This window comes from Rhinolophus hipposideros (assembly GCF_964194185.1).
Source record: "Rhinolophus hipposideros genome assembly, chromosome: 2".
NCBI classification, from domain to species: Eukaryota; Metazoa; Chordata; class Mammalia; order Chiroptera; family Rhinolophidae; genus Rhinolophus; species Rhinolophus hipposideros.
The window spans coordinates 80,664,909-80,681,639 of NC_138048.1; the positions used below are offsets into that span (position 1 = coordinate 80,664,909).

Genomic DNA, 16,731 nt, shown 5'->3' on the forward strand with positions numbered 1-16,731 from the left:
ATTCCGCTGAATAGATCAATGTCCTATTGCTTGCTTAATCATTTTTATGCATTTAAACACTCATGTTGTTAATTTTTTAAGATAAATATACTATGTCTTTGTGCATAAAGTCTTTTTTTTTAAGATTCACCTTTAAAATAGATTCCAAAAACTTGTAGATGTGCAATCCAAAAATTGTATTACGTGGTCCCAAGATTATTGTAACTTTTTTGTCCCAGCTTTTTAAATATTACCATTGTTTTTCTTCATAAAATCTTTTGCAGGACTGGAGAAAATTGAACAACTTCAAAATCATGAAAACGAAGACATCTACAAATTGGCCTATGAGATCATTGATCAGTTCTTCTCTTCAGATGATGTATTTAATAACTTTGTAGTTTTCTTAGTTTTATGTATAAACATAAGTATGGATAAAATAATATAGTAAGCTAGGACATGTATATACATATATATATATATATAGGGGGGAATGGAATTAAATAGGTATGTGACAATAATGTCACTTATTTCAGAAACATAATTATTTCAATATTTTGAAGTTCCTCAGGGCATGAAAAAGTAGTACTATAATCGCAAAAAAGTTAAGGATATTTTTTTAACACTGGATAAGTCAGGCTTTATTTTTCACTTGATGTCTTTATAGTTCTCATGTTTTATACTGCAAAACATGTTTACAAACAAAATAGTGACACTAGTATATCCTATAATAAATCCTTTATGACAATTAGTTAATCCATATCTGACTATATTCTCACTGTTGTTTTTAGTTGGTGACCAGAAACAGACATGAAGCTAGATAGATAAAACGAAAATAATAAATCATCAAGAACGATAAGTTACTATGTAATGTAAGGTGTAGTATACAAAAATATCTTCAGATTGTCAGTATATGGTAGTTGAAATTAAAGTATTAACTTATTTTTAGTATTGCCTCTTTGGAAAGATAAATCGAAAAGTAAAGCAGTTGTTCCTTAGAAAATGATAATGATTAGATATAGTCACCAATGACTTTCTTGAATGTTTTACTCAACTTTTTAAAGAATAAGACTTATACCACAAACTTTTCCACATTATCAGAAAAGAATGGAATATTATTAAACATTTTGTTAAACATCTATTGTTCGAACATTAACCTGACAAAGACAGTATCAGTCATGCACCACAGAATGACCTTTCAGTCTACAAGGGACCACATATACAACACTGGTCCCCTAAGATTATAATGGTGGAGCTGAAAAATTCCTGTTACCTAGTGACAACAAAGCCCTCCTAACATCATGCCTCAGTGCATTACTCATATGTTTGTGGTAATGCTGGTATAAACAAACCTAAGGCACTGTCATCATATAAAAGTATAGCCCATACAATTACAATAGTAGGCTATACGTCTAGGTTTGTGAAAGTGCACTCTGATGTTCGCACAACAATGAAATCACCTAGCAACAGATTTCTCAGAACATACCCCAGTTGTTACAGGGCACATGACTATACTAGAAAAGAAAATTGTACACTCGACTTACAGATGATCAGGCTATTTAGATATCAAGTCCTGTAGATGATCAAGTCCTATTTAGAATATAATGCCAGATAAATAAATAAAATCCAGGAAAAGCATATTTTAAGGTTAGCTTTTATCATGTGTCTTTAAAGTTGGATTTTTGGAAGTGTTAATTTGCAATTGTAGATATACACTGGGCCTTACGATTTCTAACACCTCAGCACGCAGTTCTTTGTTATTCTCTTACATTGTGAAAAGAATAACTCAGATGATGTGCATATTTATAAGAACTACACTATAGGCTCATAATTTTGTGGTATTTCAAAAAAGAACCGTTAGATATAAAAGATATAGAATATTATTTATGCATTATTAGCAGAGCTATTATTTTACTATTTTAATCCCAAATATCATTTGTTTCTAATAGCTATTTAGAAATTAATCAAAGATTACTTTAAAAGTTATGTCGTTAATTTTTCAATGTCATCAGCTTTATCTGTTTGCCTAGGTACAAGGGAAATTATGAGTATCCTCTCAGTTTGAGATGTAGGTCCATCTCCAATTTAATACTTCTATTTCATTCTTTTGGAAGATACCCATATTATCTTAAGTTTCCTCTCATTTTGCCATCCTTAAGAAAAGCCTGTACAAAATATTTCAGCTTTCTAAAGCGATGGTAGGACAATGTTGGCACTCGTCATCTCTCATACTTTTCTTAGGGAAAATGGGAGTATTGCTATAATGCTATTTATTTATAATTTAAAACTAATCATCTCTTTTCCCCCCTTAGATTGATGAAGATCCTAGCCTTGTTCCAGAGGCAATACAAGGTGGAACATTTGGTTTCAATTCATCTGCCAATGTACCAACAGAAGGGTTCCAGTTTTAGAAAGATGTTGTGGAAGTTAGGTACAATGCAGCACTGAGATATATATATATATATACATATATATAAAAAGGTTTGATCCATCAAGCTTGGCTCATGGGATCTGCTGCTGCATTAAATCGGGAAAGAAAATGTGAAGATTTCATTTGGAATCACAGAAAATGCCCAAATGAGGTCAAGATGGCGAGTGGGTGCGAGTGAGAATGAGTGGCAAAATGTAACGAAAACCTTACATGAATGCTTATTTAGGTTGTTCAAAGTAAAAAGGGCTACAGGTCACAGATCTTCAGTGCCTGAGAAGACACATTGACTTTATGTTAATTGAGGGGAAAATGCAGTACCATCATCTTCAAGCCTTGTAAGCATAAAAGAGAATAGGATGCCCATATAAGTCAAAGGAAAATGAGCCCAGGCCTTGCTATGAAGCAGTGTGTGAATGGACAGTGTTGAATGAATGTCTGGCTCAGTGATAGAGAGCCAGGTTCATCTTTCAAATCTAGGGCTCTTCACTCATGAAGCAGACTCCTAGCACTGGAGTGACTGTGTACGAGAGGTATGGTTGTGGTGCTGTATGTGAACGCATGCAAGCTTGATTCGCCTTCAGGGGGCTGATAACAAACCTAATAAACCATCAAAACGAGATCATAAGTGTTAATGTACACTGGACATGAAAACAAAGACCGGTTTAGCAGCAGACATTGGTTTACTCTGCAGCCTGTGTTTTCTATTCCTCTTTCCCTTCTTCCACCCCCCCCTTCTTTTTTCTCTTTTCAGTTTTTTGTTTTTGTTTTGTTCTTTTTTTTAACTTTACCTAGAATGGCTTTTTAGTTGCTTCTCAAGTCAGAAAACTTCAGGAAGGTTTCCCTGTGCATTTGCACCAGATGAATGTTTGATGCTATGAAAAGCTTTCCATATCATCAAAACTAATTTGTGTAGATCTTTGCATGGAAAAAAAAAAATCATAAATTTCCCTCAGAATAGACTGTGTTGCAGTACACAAGTTGCCATAATAGTATAAAACAGTAAAATGTACTTTAAAAAGCCATCCCTTTCATTTTCAGAGATAACATAAAGATCTTTGCATGAGGTAAATCTGCAGCATAGTTCATTTTTAGATTTTGTTGAGTCCTGTAAAGAAGAAGAAGAAAAAAGTTTCAGTTGTGGTAGAATACCGTGCTGTGCTTAAATGTTATTTGTTTTCAAACTTTGTTTTCTATGAAAATGATATGGAAACTTCTAAAATGGAATTTGGTGCATATGTACTGCTGAATAAAGACCGATGAAGAGGTTTGAATAGATGTACAAATCAAGTAATGGTTTGAACACCTTTAATAATATGCCTAATCTGTTCAATTGTTTTAGAATCTTTTTATCTTAGATGTAGGCAGCCATGAACAATCTATTTTGAGCCACTTTAGGGAGAAAAGTTTGTATTTTTAAAACTTGCATAAAAGTTATGCAAGTGGTTTTTATAAATTGGAATAATGCCTCAGTTTTGAGGTTATGCACACTAAATTAAATGTGACATAAATTAATTTGTACAAAAAGAACTCTTTATAAGGTGGCTCATTGTAGGAAATCCTGTGCCTTCCCCTTTGAGCACAAGTGTTGCATGAACAACAGTTTGCTATAAGAAACATACCAGATTAGCCACCATTAGCATCTATATCTACTTTGTGTTTAAAATCAACTGGTAATTCTGAAACACTGTAGAATGGATAAAAATTATTTTGTGATCATAACTCTTTGTTGAACTAGAGTATTTTTGCAGCATTCCTTGTCATCAGAAACATGGTTAAAGTTTAAAACTAGAAGCAGCAGAAAACTAGCTTGTAAAATTTATTCAAGTAGAGTGCAGGCTAGGCTGTCTTGGGGAAATAAACATTAAAACTTAAAGAAACGTTTTACATGGGATGTGTGTGCGTGCTGTGTGGATTTTTATATATATAAATGTAGAATATAATTCAATGGATTATATTAGCTTGTCTCAAGTTTTTGACCTAGAACCAACATAACAGAAGAAGATATTTCTTAAATTCTATAATTTCAATATGGATGTAGTAATATTTTAACCCATTGAATTTGTTCAGGTGACACCATCTGTGCTTCTGCTTTCTCCTTGTCCAAACCAAGGTTTTGGCTGTTCATTCTTCCAGCAAAGTGGACTAAGAGAGATAAGTTGAGCCATATTTTAAATATTATTATAACTTCAACATGGCTCCAAATGGTAGATTGCATACAAAGCACGGTTTTTATTGAAGGCTTAGGTTAACCTAACACAAGGTGAACGGAACAATACTTTGTGTGATTCATGTTTCTTAGTGAACAAAAACTTGGTTCAGAGTAACCTAATGCGGTTATTGGAGGCCAGATGATTTTATAGAGTAGTTATCCTTATATACATACTAGTTGTGGATGATTTTAACATCTCTGAGTACAAGCCTACCTGATACTCTAAACATTTCATTTCTACCCATGGCCTCTTACAGGACATTAATATTCTAATATAATTCTAGGACTTTTCTGTGTCTGAGGGTTGTTTCAGCACAATTAACAGTTCACCACAGTTAACTGATTTGAACACAACTCTTGTTTTATTCTCCAGTGATCTAGGAAACTGATTCATTTTTAACATAGAGCATTATTTGTGATGAGGGGGGAAATCAAATAATAAGCCTTTAGTAAGCTTAATGTTCATGGTTTCCCATGTCTTGAACTACCTTTCTGGAGCACAGTCCTTCCCAAGTGCTGCAAAACTAAGAATGTTACGTTACAGGTGTACGAGGAGCTTTAGTCTAAAAGATACCTTTAAAGTTTATTTCCTTTTATTGTGTGTCATGATGGATTTGGTACTTTCTGCATTACTCTGAACCAAACCCAGAACATTCCTATAATTGAAGCTATTGATGATTAAACATACATATGGAAGATTTTTTTTTAACATTTGGTTTAGGCTTACTTCAAGACTGCAATTCATAGATTTTTGTTTGTTTCTTTGCAAAATGACGGGGTTTATTGTAACATTACTGTAATTTGTGGAGCACCCTATTTGGATTCTCCATTACCTCAGTTCCTTCAAAAAAAGAAATTAAGCTTTGACTTTAAAGACAATGTGTTTTTTCTGTTGCTGTTCAACAAATTACCACAAACTTATGGCTTAAAATAACAAATTTAGTTCATAGTTTCTGTGGGTCGGGAGTCCAGGTACAGCTTGGCTAGGTCCCATGCTCAGGGTCTCATCAGGCTGCAGTCAGGCTTTCAGCCAGAGCCAGAGCCTTGTCTGAAGCCAAGGTCCACTTCACATGCCCATGGCAGAAACCTTTTCCTTACAGCTGGGGAATTCATGGCACCTTGAGTCTTCATGGCCTGCTGGAGAATCTGAGTCAGGGACCATCACAAGCCCTCTTACAAAGGGCCCGCCTGATTAAGTCAGGCCCACCAGGGGTAGTCTCCTTTTTGATTAACTCAAAGCCAAACTGATTAGTACCTTAATTACACCTACAAAAGCCCTTTTTCTTTGCCCAGGACTGTAGCCTCATCCTAGGGTGATACACATTATATTCAGAAATCCTGCTCCCACTTGAGGGAAGGGGTTTGTAAAGGGTATGTATAGCAGGGAATCTTGGGAGTCCTTTTAGAGTTCCTCTTATCAGAAGGGAATATCAGTGTTTATAGATTGGAGCAGTTTACAAAATGATCACCTAATGTATTGCAGATTTATTTTTGGGTCAAAAATAACCTATGAGAGTCTAATGAAAACTCTGGACCAGCTTCCCTCAAAATGCATATACATACAGTTGGTAGGGGAGCTACAGGAGCCCGGGAATTTCAGAGCGTGATCTGTACTAACCCTCCCCTTCAGATGATAGAGTAGTCAAGAGGTAACTTGCCCAAGGTCACAGCTACTAAGGGCCAGATTAGACCCAGATCTCAGCTTCCATGCAATGGAAAGCTATGCTTCCAGTTGCTGTTCTAAAACTAACCTCATTTAAATTCGTGAACCAATGCAAAAAAAGTTGACACGGCTTTTCTTATATAAATTTTGAAGATTGACTAACAGAAACTTGTCTAAGATTTGATATTACAGGCATACGTTAGAGATTGCAGGGTTTTTTTTCCAGACCACCGCAATAAATCAAATATACAGTGAGTCACTAATTTTTTTGTTTCAGATTGCATATCAAAGTTTTATACTGTAGCCTATTAAGTGTGCAATAGCCTTGTGTCTAAAAAATGTACATATCTTAATATTTTCTTGCTAGGAAATGCAAACCATCTGAGCCTTCAGCAAGTCGTAATCTTTGCTGGTGGAGGGTCTTACCTTCAGTTTGTTAAAAAATGCAACATCTGCAATGTGCAATAAAACAAAGCGCAATAAAATGAGGTATGCCTGTATTTGATATCTTTCTGAGTTTTCAAAATTGAATCATCCATTGTAGATGCTAAGAAGGTGAACAATAAACAGTCCAATTTAGCTTGCATCAAAAGCGGTTACCAATTGTTAACTTCTAGGGTTTGGTGAATTATTCACCTCATAAGTACAAAAACTCAATTAGAATCCATATTTTAAAGGCTAGAGTATCTGATAAATTTTTATATCTTTTTAGGTTAATTATTTTACTCTGGCAAAATTTATAAAATGTCAGCCAGTAATTTAGTATAATTAGGAGGGAAATTTTTGCCCAGACATTTGTTTCAGTATTCCCAAACACTATACTAGCAAATCCATGCCTTAACAATTTGACATTTTGAACATTTGAAGGAGAAAATTTTCTTTTTAATCACATTGATAGAGTATATGCTTTTTTAAATGTAACAAGTTCTGCATATAGATGCCTTCAAATAAAATCAAGTGCACATTGATAGTTTTATTGTAATTGTAATCTAATTGCTCAATTCATTCCTAAATTGGAGATGAAAAGGGAAAATTTATAAAATTTATATTCCAGTGTGATCAGAAGCAGCTGTGGACTCTTTATGTCACATTGCATATTAACTGGTACATCATTAATGTCCAGGAAAGGTAAATTTAATATTTTTTCCTTAAGATAACCTAGTAGTTGCATTCATTTTGACTGTTCTTTTAAATTGAGGCGCTTTAGGTGAGAAATTTGGTTCAGGATGTCCATTTCAAGCTGTACTGTTTATAAAATTGACTCGTTAGCTGCTACTTTGTGTGTAAAGCTGCTGAGTGTGAAGAAAAATAAAGTGCCCTACACATTCTGATCTACCTCTTATTATAGGACTGCATTATTCCTGTATCACTTATATTTTAGCCCCAATTTCTGCCTCTTCACAAATTTTGTATCTTTTGCAGCTCAAAATATGCTTCTCGCTCTAGATTACATAGCTTTTCCAGACTACCAATTCTTCCAGTTTTATTCCTTGTGAAGAAATTTTTTATAACCTTTTCCACTCACATTTTCTTTGCTTTTCTTCAAACGTGAATCCTCCTTTCCCTGACCGTATCTTGTATAGCTAATGTATTCCACTGTTCTCTAACTTTACCCAAGATTTCCTCATCTATTTTTATTCAAACAACTGTACATGCCTAATGATGTGCTTAAATCTACCTGTTCTTTGTGATGCTGTCAGTCTCCAGTTCCCTGCCTTCCAGGTAATTCAGTGTCTTGTTCCCTCCATTTCTCTGATTTTTGAGCCTTGTGAACCGCTTTCCCCCCATCTTTTGTACATAGTTACCTTTTCACTCTTGCAATATCAGTGCTGCTAATATCTAACTCGTGGGTTCAGCTGAGGAGAATATTTCTCTAAAACAAATACTTCCATATTTTAGCTCATAATTGGTCGGAGTCAACCTAGCCTTTTCTCTTGCGGTATTACCATGCTTCTCTTTTTTCTTAGGGGTTATCCCCCTGTTCAACTCATTAATGTAAAACGTTATATATCACCTATCGTGGATATTTTCTATCTCCAATCATGTCCCTTTGTACTTGCCAATGTGCTCCCTCCATAAAGTTACATTCAGCCTCGAGTCAGGTAGTTCCCAGTGGTCTTCCAGCTGCCCCACCTATGTAAATGCATAATTGGTGCAGAGAAACTGGTTTTTTACCTCTTTTTTTTCCTTTGAACCTGTTTAGTGTGGTTATATGATTGCTGTTAAGGTACCTAAATGGTATAATAACTTCTAGTCTGAGTCAAATGATCAGAGGTGCTAAAAAGTACTGGAAAGTTTGTTTCCCTGTTACCTCTATCCCTGTATTCCTCGTTTTGCAGTTTGCTCCACCTGCAGAGTAAGGAAAGATGGAAGAAGCAGATAGGAAGTGTCTTGTTTGTATCCTGGTTTTCTCAGCTCCACTCTGTCCCTTGAATATTCCAGATCTCTGTCTCCTTCAGGAAGCCGAATATATCCAGTGCTGTCTACTACCCTTTCCTTCCCCATTCACACTCATTTTGCAGTATGTGTTTTCCATTTATGGTTAAATCTTTGCTCTATCACATCTGCAGTTCTCCATCTTTTCTCTCAATTGTAAGCTCCTTAAGGGCAAGGTCAGCCTACAATCAAAGCTCTGTAAACCGCACGAAGGTTCCGTGAGTTCTGTGGCACTCAGTAAAGGTTTGCAATAGTGGTGCAACTTCTCAGATGAACTGATTGTAGTGACTTTCTACAGAGTTCCTTTGATTCGCAATTTTTAAATTTGCCTCATTGCATCTGTGGTTTAGATTGTTTTCTATAGGAAGGGAAGACACTTCATCCCTTGCCAGACGAATATTCATTTCTTTATTTCCTTTTCTTCGCTTACATTTTACCCAGTGTCAGATCTGGATATCTGACACCCTTAAGATATTAAAGTTGGTCGTGTTTTTCAGATATCAATTCTATATACTGGGCAGCAGAGGTAACCTAATACTATTGATGCAATTAAATTTTAAAACGTCATTTATTGAAATAACTGCATCACAATAGTTGTTTTATAAAGAAAGTATCCAAACCTTAAAGGTAAGTGATTGTTCTTTTAGTCAGCCTATCTGTGGTATGAAATTATTAGAATAATTTTCTAGTTATTGATGATGTAGTCAGTGTTTATTGGTTAAAATAATTACATAAGCTTTCTTCTGCCTAAATGGCAATTACACAGATTTTTAGTTAGAAGTAATTAGGAAAGAGCACAAGGTACTCAGTTTCATGTAGTCCCAGTCTAAACAGTTCTGACCATCACCATGGTATTTACCCATTCTTTCGCTATTGCAGAGGCCACCAAGGTGTTTATCCATTCTTTTGCTGTTCCAGAGGCATTGGGTACAAATTCAGACAGTGGCCTTTTGATAGATTTTCAGGCTTCAAATTCTATCCCACTTAACTACTGTGGGACCTTGTAAAGTTATTTGATCTCTGCTTCTATTTCTTTACCTGGAAAATAGTCTACTTCCGTGGGTTATTTTATGGCTTAAGTTATATAAAGTTATGTAAAGCACTTAGGCTAATCCTAGGTAAATAAGCACAGCAGCTAAGGGGGATTCCCTTTAAGTTTTGCTGTAAATAAAGGCAGAAGCTTTATTCCGTGGACAGTTGACAAATATCTGAGAACCCACATTGAGCTGGGCACTAAATATGGAGCTAGGGATATGAAACCAATTAAAATGTAGCACTTGCTCTCCACTAGTTTACTGGGAGAGATGGTCATGAATGGATAAAGCAGTAAGTACGGTGATAGATGTACGCGATAGCTTTGCAGTTCCAGTGTTTGGGGACTGCATCAGAGCGTTTGATGGAGCACACAAAAAATTTAGATGTAACTATCTAAATTCACTACCTCCAAATTCAGACTTTGTTCAACTATTCAGACTTCAATTTTTTTCAAGCCCCCCAGCTCCTGCTTCCCCTCAGTAGAGTCCAGTTTCATTGGGTGGAGGTGGGAAAGACAAACTATAAGATTTCCAGGTTGGAAATCCACTTGCATTACTCATCCACTTCTTCCTCCACTAGAGGAGGTGCCTTTCCTCATAGAAGACGGTCCCATTGTCTTCGTCTCAGGAGTCTCACATTCTGAAGGCTTTTCTCCTTTATATGCAACTGTTCTTCCTCAGTGTGATCTTCCCGTTGACACTGAAACATGCTCAAATATTTCCCATCCTAAAAACAAATGCAACACTCAACCTTCCAGCTACTACCCCATCCTCCCCTTAAACCACAGCCAAAGTTCTTAAAAGTGTGCTCCCTCCAACTGCTCAAGCCCCATTCACTTAACCCATTAGAATCTCATTGCCCCCATTCCTCCATTAAACCACTGAAAAATTAATGCCTGTACAAGTTCTGACGAGTTTGCAAACTTGTTGCAACAATGTTAACCTTTTTTTTATATCAGAAGGATTATTCATTATGAATTTGTACCAACTGCACAGTTAACCAGGTTTACTATTTTGAAGCTCTGAAAAGGCTTACTGAAGAAGTTAAAAGACCTGAACTTTTTGCCAACAATTCATGGCTCTTGCATCACAACAATGTACCAGCTCACACCACTGTCTGTGAAGAAGTTTTTAGCCAGTAAACAAATAACTGTATTGAAACACCCTCCCTACTCACCTCCCAATGACTTCTTTTTTTACCCAAAGATAAAGGAAATACTGAAAGGACATTTGGATGGCATTCAGCACATCAAGGGTAATACGACAACAGCTCTCTGATGGCCATTCCAGAAAAAGAGTTCCAAAATTGCTTTGAAGGGTGGACTAGGCTCTGGTGTCAGTGCATAGCTTCCCCAGGGGAGTACTTCAAAGGTGACCATAGTGATATTCAGCAATGAGATATGTAGTACTTCTAGGATGAGTTCGTGAACTTAATTTTCAGAACTTGTATGTCACTAAATGGACAATTTTTGTCTCTAGACTCTCAGAAACATTAGACACTTGGCCACTCCCTTCTAGATTTTCGTAACAACACATTGTTTTTCTTCTTTTCTGACCATTGCTACCTCCTTTTCCCCGCCCCCACCTACCCATCATTTTATCTCCTTTATAGCACGTCCTTGTCCCTGGTCATTAAACGTATAAGGGGTGTAAGTCTGAACCCAAGGTTCTCACATCAAACTCCCTTTAATCGATGCAAAGATAACAATGGCAGCACTTCAGTAACCAGCTGTTGCATGGCACTGGTCCCCAATTTAGTATCAGCTTTCTCTAGAATCTCCATGCTGCCTCCTTGAAATTTCCACCAGATGTCTGAAAGGCAATCACAACTCAGCTTGTCCAAGACTAAATCCGTGATCTTCCTCTCCTCCCAAACACGTCCTCTTGATTGTTCACCATGTCAGTGAATGTCAGCTCCCGTCGCTCTTAAAGTTCTCTGAAATGGTTCTTGCATCTTTTTGCTATTTCCATTTCTACTTTTTAGTCCAACCATCATCTCTTTTCTTGAACCATTGCAAAATTCTACTAAAATGGTATCCCTCAGCCATTCTGACCCCCATCCAACCTGATGTCTGCATCTGAAACCAGAACGAGCTTTCTAAAAATCAAGTCTGTGCCAACACTGGTACTTGGAACATTTCATATCTTCTCACTGTTCTTAGAAGAAAAACCAACATCCTTTTTTCTCTTGATTTAGTTATTGGAAATTTCAATCGTGTAAAATTAGAATAAAATAATCCTCATATCAATCACCCATTTTCAGCCATCAACAAATGGTCAATCTTGTTTCATCTCTGGCCCACTTTTCCCATCTCTCTTGGATTATTTGGAAACAAATCTTAGAGATTTCATTATGTATCTAAAAAATTAACTTTTTCAGCATTACCACAGTACCATTACTCTTAAAAATTAACAACTCCTTAATGGCAAGTGTCTAGTTCACATTCAAACGTCCTTGATTTAAGCCAAAAATCATTAACATAGCCATGACGTTTCATTTTTCTGGCCCACGCCTACTTCTCTAGCTATTTTTCTCACATACTCCAACTCTTCTCTGCACTGGTTCCACTGCACTGGCTTTTCATTTCCTCTTCTGAAAATGCCTTTAACTTTGTTCTCTCTGCTACAATCTCCCCTTCCCCCTTTATTCATTCCTCAGCTTAAGCATAACTTTTTAAGGGAACCCTGCACTTACTGCTAAATCAAATCCCTTTATTGAAAGCTCTCAGAGAACTCTTCTCTTTTTTTTTAGAGCACATTCAAGTTCACAATTAAGATTCATACATCACTAGATTATAGCAGAAACCATATATCACATTGCCTGGAACATAGAGCACAAATATTCTTTACATGAGTAAATAAATGGATTCATGGAACAGAGAGGATGATTACGTAATCCAGATGTGAGGAGAGGAGCTGCTGGGGAAGGCTTCTTGGAGGAAGTCAGGCCTGACTGACTCAGGAGTTAGTCAAATGAAGTAGGGGCAAGAGGCTTCCTCTATAAGCGGTGTCAGACAGGGTGTTTTAAAAAAAAATAATTTTTAATCTAAAATTTCACTTCGGGGTGGTGAGATGGGACCAGAACAAGCAATACATAATATGCTTTAAGAGGAGAAACTTCGGGATTTTAAGTTGGAAAGTGTCTTTGTCAAATTTGGACTTTTAAAATAGATCACTTTGTCAACGAGGGTAACACCACCAGACTGCTGTGGCAGGAAGACACCTCTGGATGCCAGTTGTCCATTTTTATTCCCACTAGAGCCCAGTGACGCTCAGGGGCCAGTTCTCGCTGTGCCTTCAGACCGTGCTCTCACAACGCAGCTGCTGCTTCAGAGCAGCTCCAACAGGCCGCTTCCATAGCAGTGTGTGTTATCATCTAGTAGATACGGTGAAAATAATTTGCAGTAGAAACTTATCCAAATAATAAATATTAAAAGAAATGTGTCCGAACAAAGTGCAGAAAACTTTAAAAGCTACTGCAAGACATCAGTGTAATCTCAAAACAAACTCTCAAAACTAGGTAAGAAAACCCAGTTTAAGATGAGCAAAAATTTGCACAGAAGCTTCATGAACGATGATATGTGGACAGCAAATAAACACATGCAGTGATGTTCAACATCACTAATCATAAGAGAAATGTAAATAAAAACTACAAGATAACCACTACACACCTATATTAGAATGGCTAAAATTTAAAAACAAAAAAATATATATGAGGGGCCGGCCTGGTGGCTCAGGTGTTTGGAGCACCGTGCTCGAATGCCAAAGTGGTTGGTTTGATTCCCACAGGGCCCAGTGAGCTGCGCCCTCTACAGCTAAGATTGTGAACAACAGCTCTCCCTGGAGCTGGGCCGCCGAGAGCAGCTGGAGGTTGACGTGTACTGCCATGGGATACAGTGTGCTGCCATGAGCGGCCTGTGGCCAGTGTGAGTGGCTGGTGGCCAGTGTGAGTGGCCGGTGGCCAGCGTGAGTGGCCGGCAGCCATTCATGAGCAGCTGGCAACCGGCAGAAGCTTGTGAGTGGTCAACTGATAACCGATGACCGACTGCCTCCACCGGGAGGAGCGCAAGGCCCATAACACCAGCCTGGGCCAGGGAGCTGTGTCCTACACAACTAGACTGAGAAACAACGGCTTGAACTGGAGTGGGGGAGGGGGCTGGAGGGGAAAGAAGGGGGGAAAAATGAGAATAACAAATACTGACAAGGATGTAAAACAACGGACACTCTCATACATTCTTGGTCAGAAGGCAAAATGGTCCAGTCATTTTGGAAAACACTTGGCAGTTTCTTATGAACATGCGCACACTTCCCCTACAACCAGCAATCTCACTCCTAGGCATTTACTCAAGTGAAATGAAACTTCATTCACAGAAAAACCTGTATGTGGATGTTTATGGCTGCATTAATCAAATCGCCCAAAGTGGTGAGTGCACAAAGTGGTACATCCATATAATGGATTGAGTCATCAATAAAAAGAAACTGATACAACGTGAATGAACTTCAAATGCACTACGCCTAGTAAAAGGCAGATTCAAATGCTTTATACTATCTAATTCCAATTATATGACAATCTGGAATAGGCGAAACCTTAAGGATAAAACACTGGCCAATGGTTGCCCAGGACTAGGGAGGGGAGAGATTGACTATGAAGGGGCACAAGAAAAATTTCAAGAGTGATGGAGAAGTGCTGTATCTTGATTGTAGTGGTGGTTACATAGGGCTGTAGGACTGTATTCATTTGTCAAAATTCATAGAACTCTCCACAAAGATGAAACTCTATGTAAAAATACCTCAAAAAAATTTTAAATGCTGCTATTGAACATAAGAGGATATTTAAGTTAAGTCACATATATTTTCTAAATAAGATACCACAATATGTCAATTCCCCCAAGTTGACCTTTTAAAAGAAAAAAAATGTAAACAGGAATATTTATGGAAATTCTGAAAGGAGTACTAGCTCTGCCAGATTTTAAAATATAAATTCTCAAAACAATATAGAACAGACTCATTAATAATAATTCACTGGAGCCAGTTTTTTAAAAAATCCAGAAGTAGACTTAAATATAGGAACATAGTATATATTAAAAGCAATATCTCAAATAACTACAGAAAGATTTGTTCAATAAATAGTAATGAAAAACTGAGTAGCCATCCAGAAAGTTGGCTTCATACTTCATACCTCATACCAGGAAAAAATCCAAATGAATAAAAGTAAAAAAATAAATAAATACTAAAAACAAAAAAATTAAAGTGAGGAAGATCTTTCTGGGTTCCATACAAAAACTCAGAAGCACCATAAACAAGAAATTGATTTTTTTTACATAAAAGGTAAAAATTATCTGTTCAGGAAAATCTTTATAGAAAAGAACGCTTCAAAAGACAAACAGAAAAATAAAGAAAGAACCAATTTTTCAAACATATGAAAAGGTCCTACAAATAATTTTTAAGGGCTAAATAGAAAAATAGATAAAATATACGAGCATGACAGTTTAAGAAAATACAAATGGCTCTGTTATGAGTTGAAGTGTGTCTTCCTGAAATTCAAATGTTGAAGTCCCAACTATTAGTACCTCAGAATGTCACCTTACTTGGAGATAGGGTCTTTAGAGAGGTAATCAAATTAAAATGAGGCCATTAGGGTGGGCCCTAATCCAGTACTAGTGTCCTTATTAAAAGGGAAAAAATATGGACACAGACATGCACAGAAGGAGAACACCATGTGAAAATGAAGACAGCGATAAGCTCCCCCAAGCCAAGGAACACTAAGGATTGCCAGTAACCCACCAGAAGCTAGAGGAGAGGCATGCTTTACATGCTTCCTCACAACCTCAGAAGAAACCAGCACTACTGACTCCTTGATCTCAGATTTCTAGCTTCCAGAACTGTGAGACGATCAAGTTTTGTTGTTTAAGCCACCCACTCTGTGGTACTTAGTTACAGCAAACTAATACAGGCTCTTCAACATATATTATATTTCATATAATATATGAAATATATATTTCAACATATATTCAAAATATATTCAGCTTCCCCCATAATAAGTGAAATTAAAATTAAAACTGCAAGAAACAATTTGTTGTCTAGACTGTTAAAGACCAGAAGAGTCTGGATTAGTCTGGAAGAGTAATATACACAACATAATGTGTTGTGATTGATGTAGGAAAACAGTACCCTTACATCTTGCTGTTTGGAGTATAACTTAGTACAAACTCAGTGGAGGGGAATTCGATAAAATCTCTCAAAATTATAAATACAGGTACCCTTCCCAAAATGTGAGAAATGGCATACATACAAATTTATTCATTGCAGCACCATTTGAAAAATCGAAAGACTGGAATTAACTGTCAGTGGCGCTAGTTAAATGAATCAACATTCATATAATGGAATATTTTATAACTACTAATCAAATTAAGGAAGACTATTTGTGTATTGATATAGAAAAATATCCAAAATATTAAAATACTGAAAAATCAAAAGTAAAATATATAACTATGTATAGTATTCTATGATTTGTGTTACTCTCTCTCTCTATATATATATATATATGTATATATACATACACATATGTATATATATGTATACGCATTTGCTTAAATATGCTTAAAATATTTCTGGAAGAATATACAAAAGAAACTGTTATCATTGGGTGTTCTATGGAGAGGAACTGGGTGTCTGAAGGACAGGGTTAGAGATACACTTTTTATCACATGCTGTTTTAAAATTTTTTTTTTGAATTTTGAGCCACGTGAGTTATATAAATACAGAGGGTGCCAAAAAAATGTATGCACATTTTAAGAAAGAAAAAAACTGTATTAAAATTGCAGTACTCAATATATACCGATAACAAAAGATGAATATAAGTCACGTGTATACACATTTTTTTGGCACCCCTGGTATATAATTTCTACATAAATAAATAAAGTTTCCTTTATCTGCCACAAGGTGGCGGTGTTAAAGGTTTTATGGAAGAATTCAGTCTTGA

General features: G+C 36.4%; 1 protein-coding gene across 1 annotated transcript in view; it reads left to right on the forward strand.

The window, feature by feature from the left end:
* KPNA4 (karyopherin subunit alpha 4) overlaps positions 1 to 4,291 on the forward strand; it is a 57,142-nt gene extending 52,851 nt beyond the window's left edge. Inside the window, exons 16-17 of the mRNA XM_081028546.1 lie at positions 264 to 358; positions 2,289 to 4,291. Coding sequence (XP_080884672.1) covers positions 264 to 358; positions 2,289 to 2,387 — 194 coding nt within the window. The 3' untranslated portion in view covers positions 2,388 to 4,291. The remainder of the gene's footprint in view (positions 1 to 263; positions 359 to 2,288) is intronic.
* The last annotated feature ends 12,440 nt before the right edge of the window (positions 4,292 to 16,731 follow it).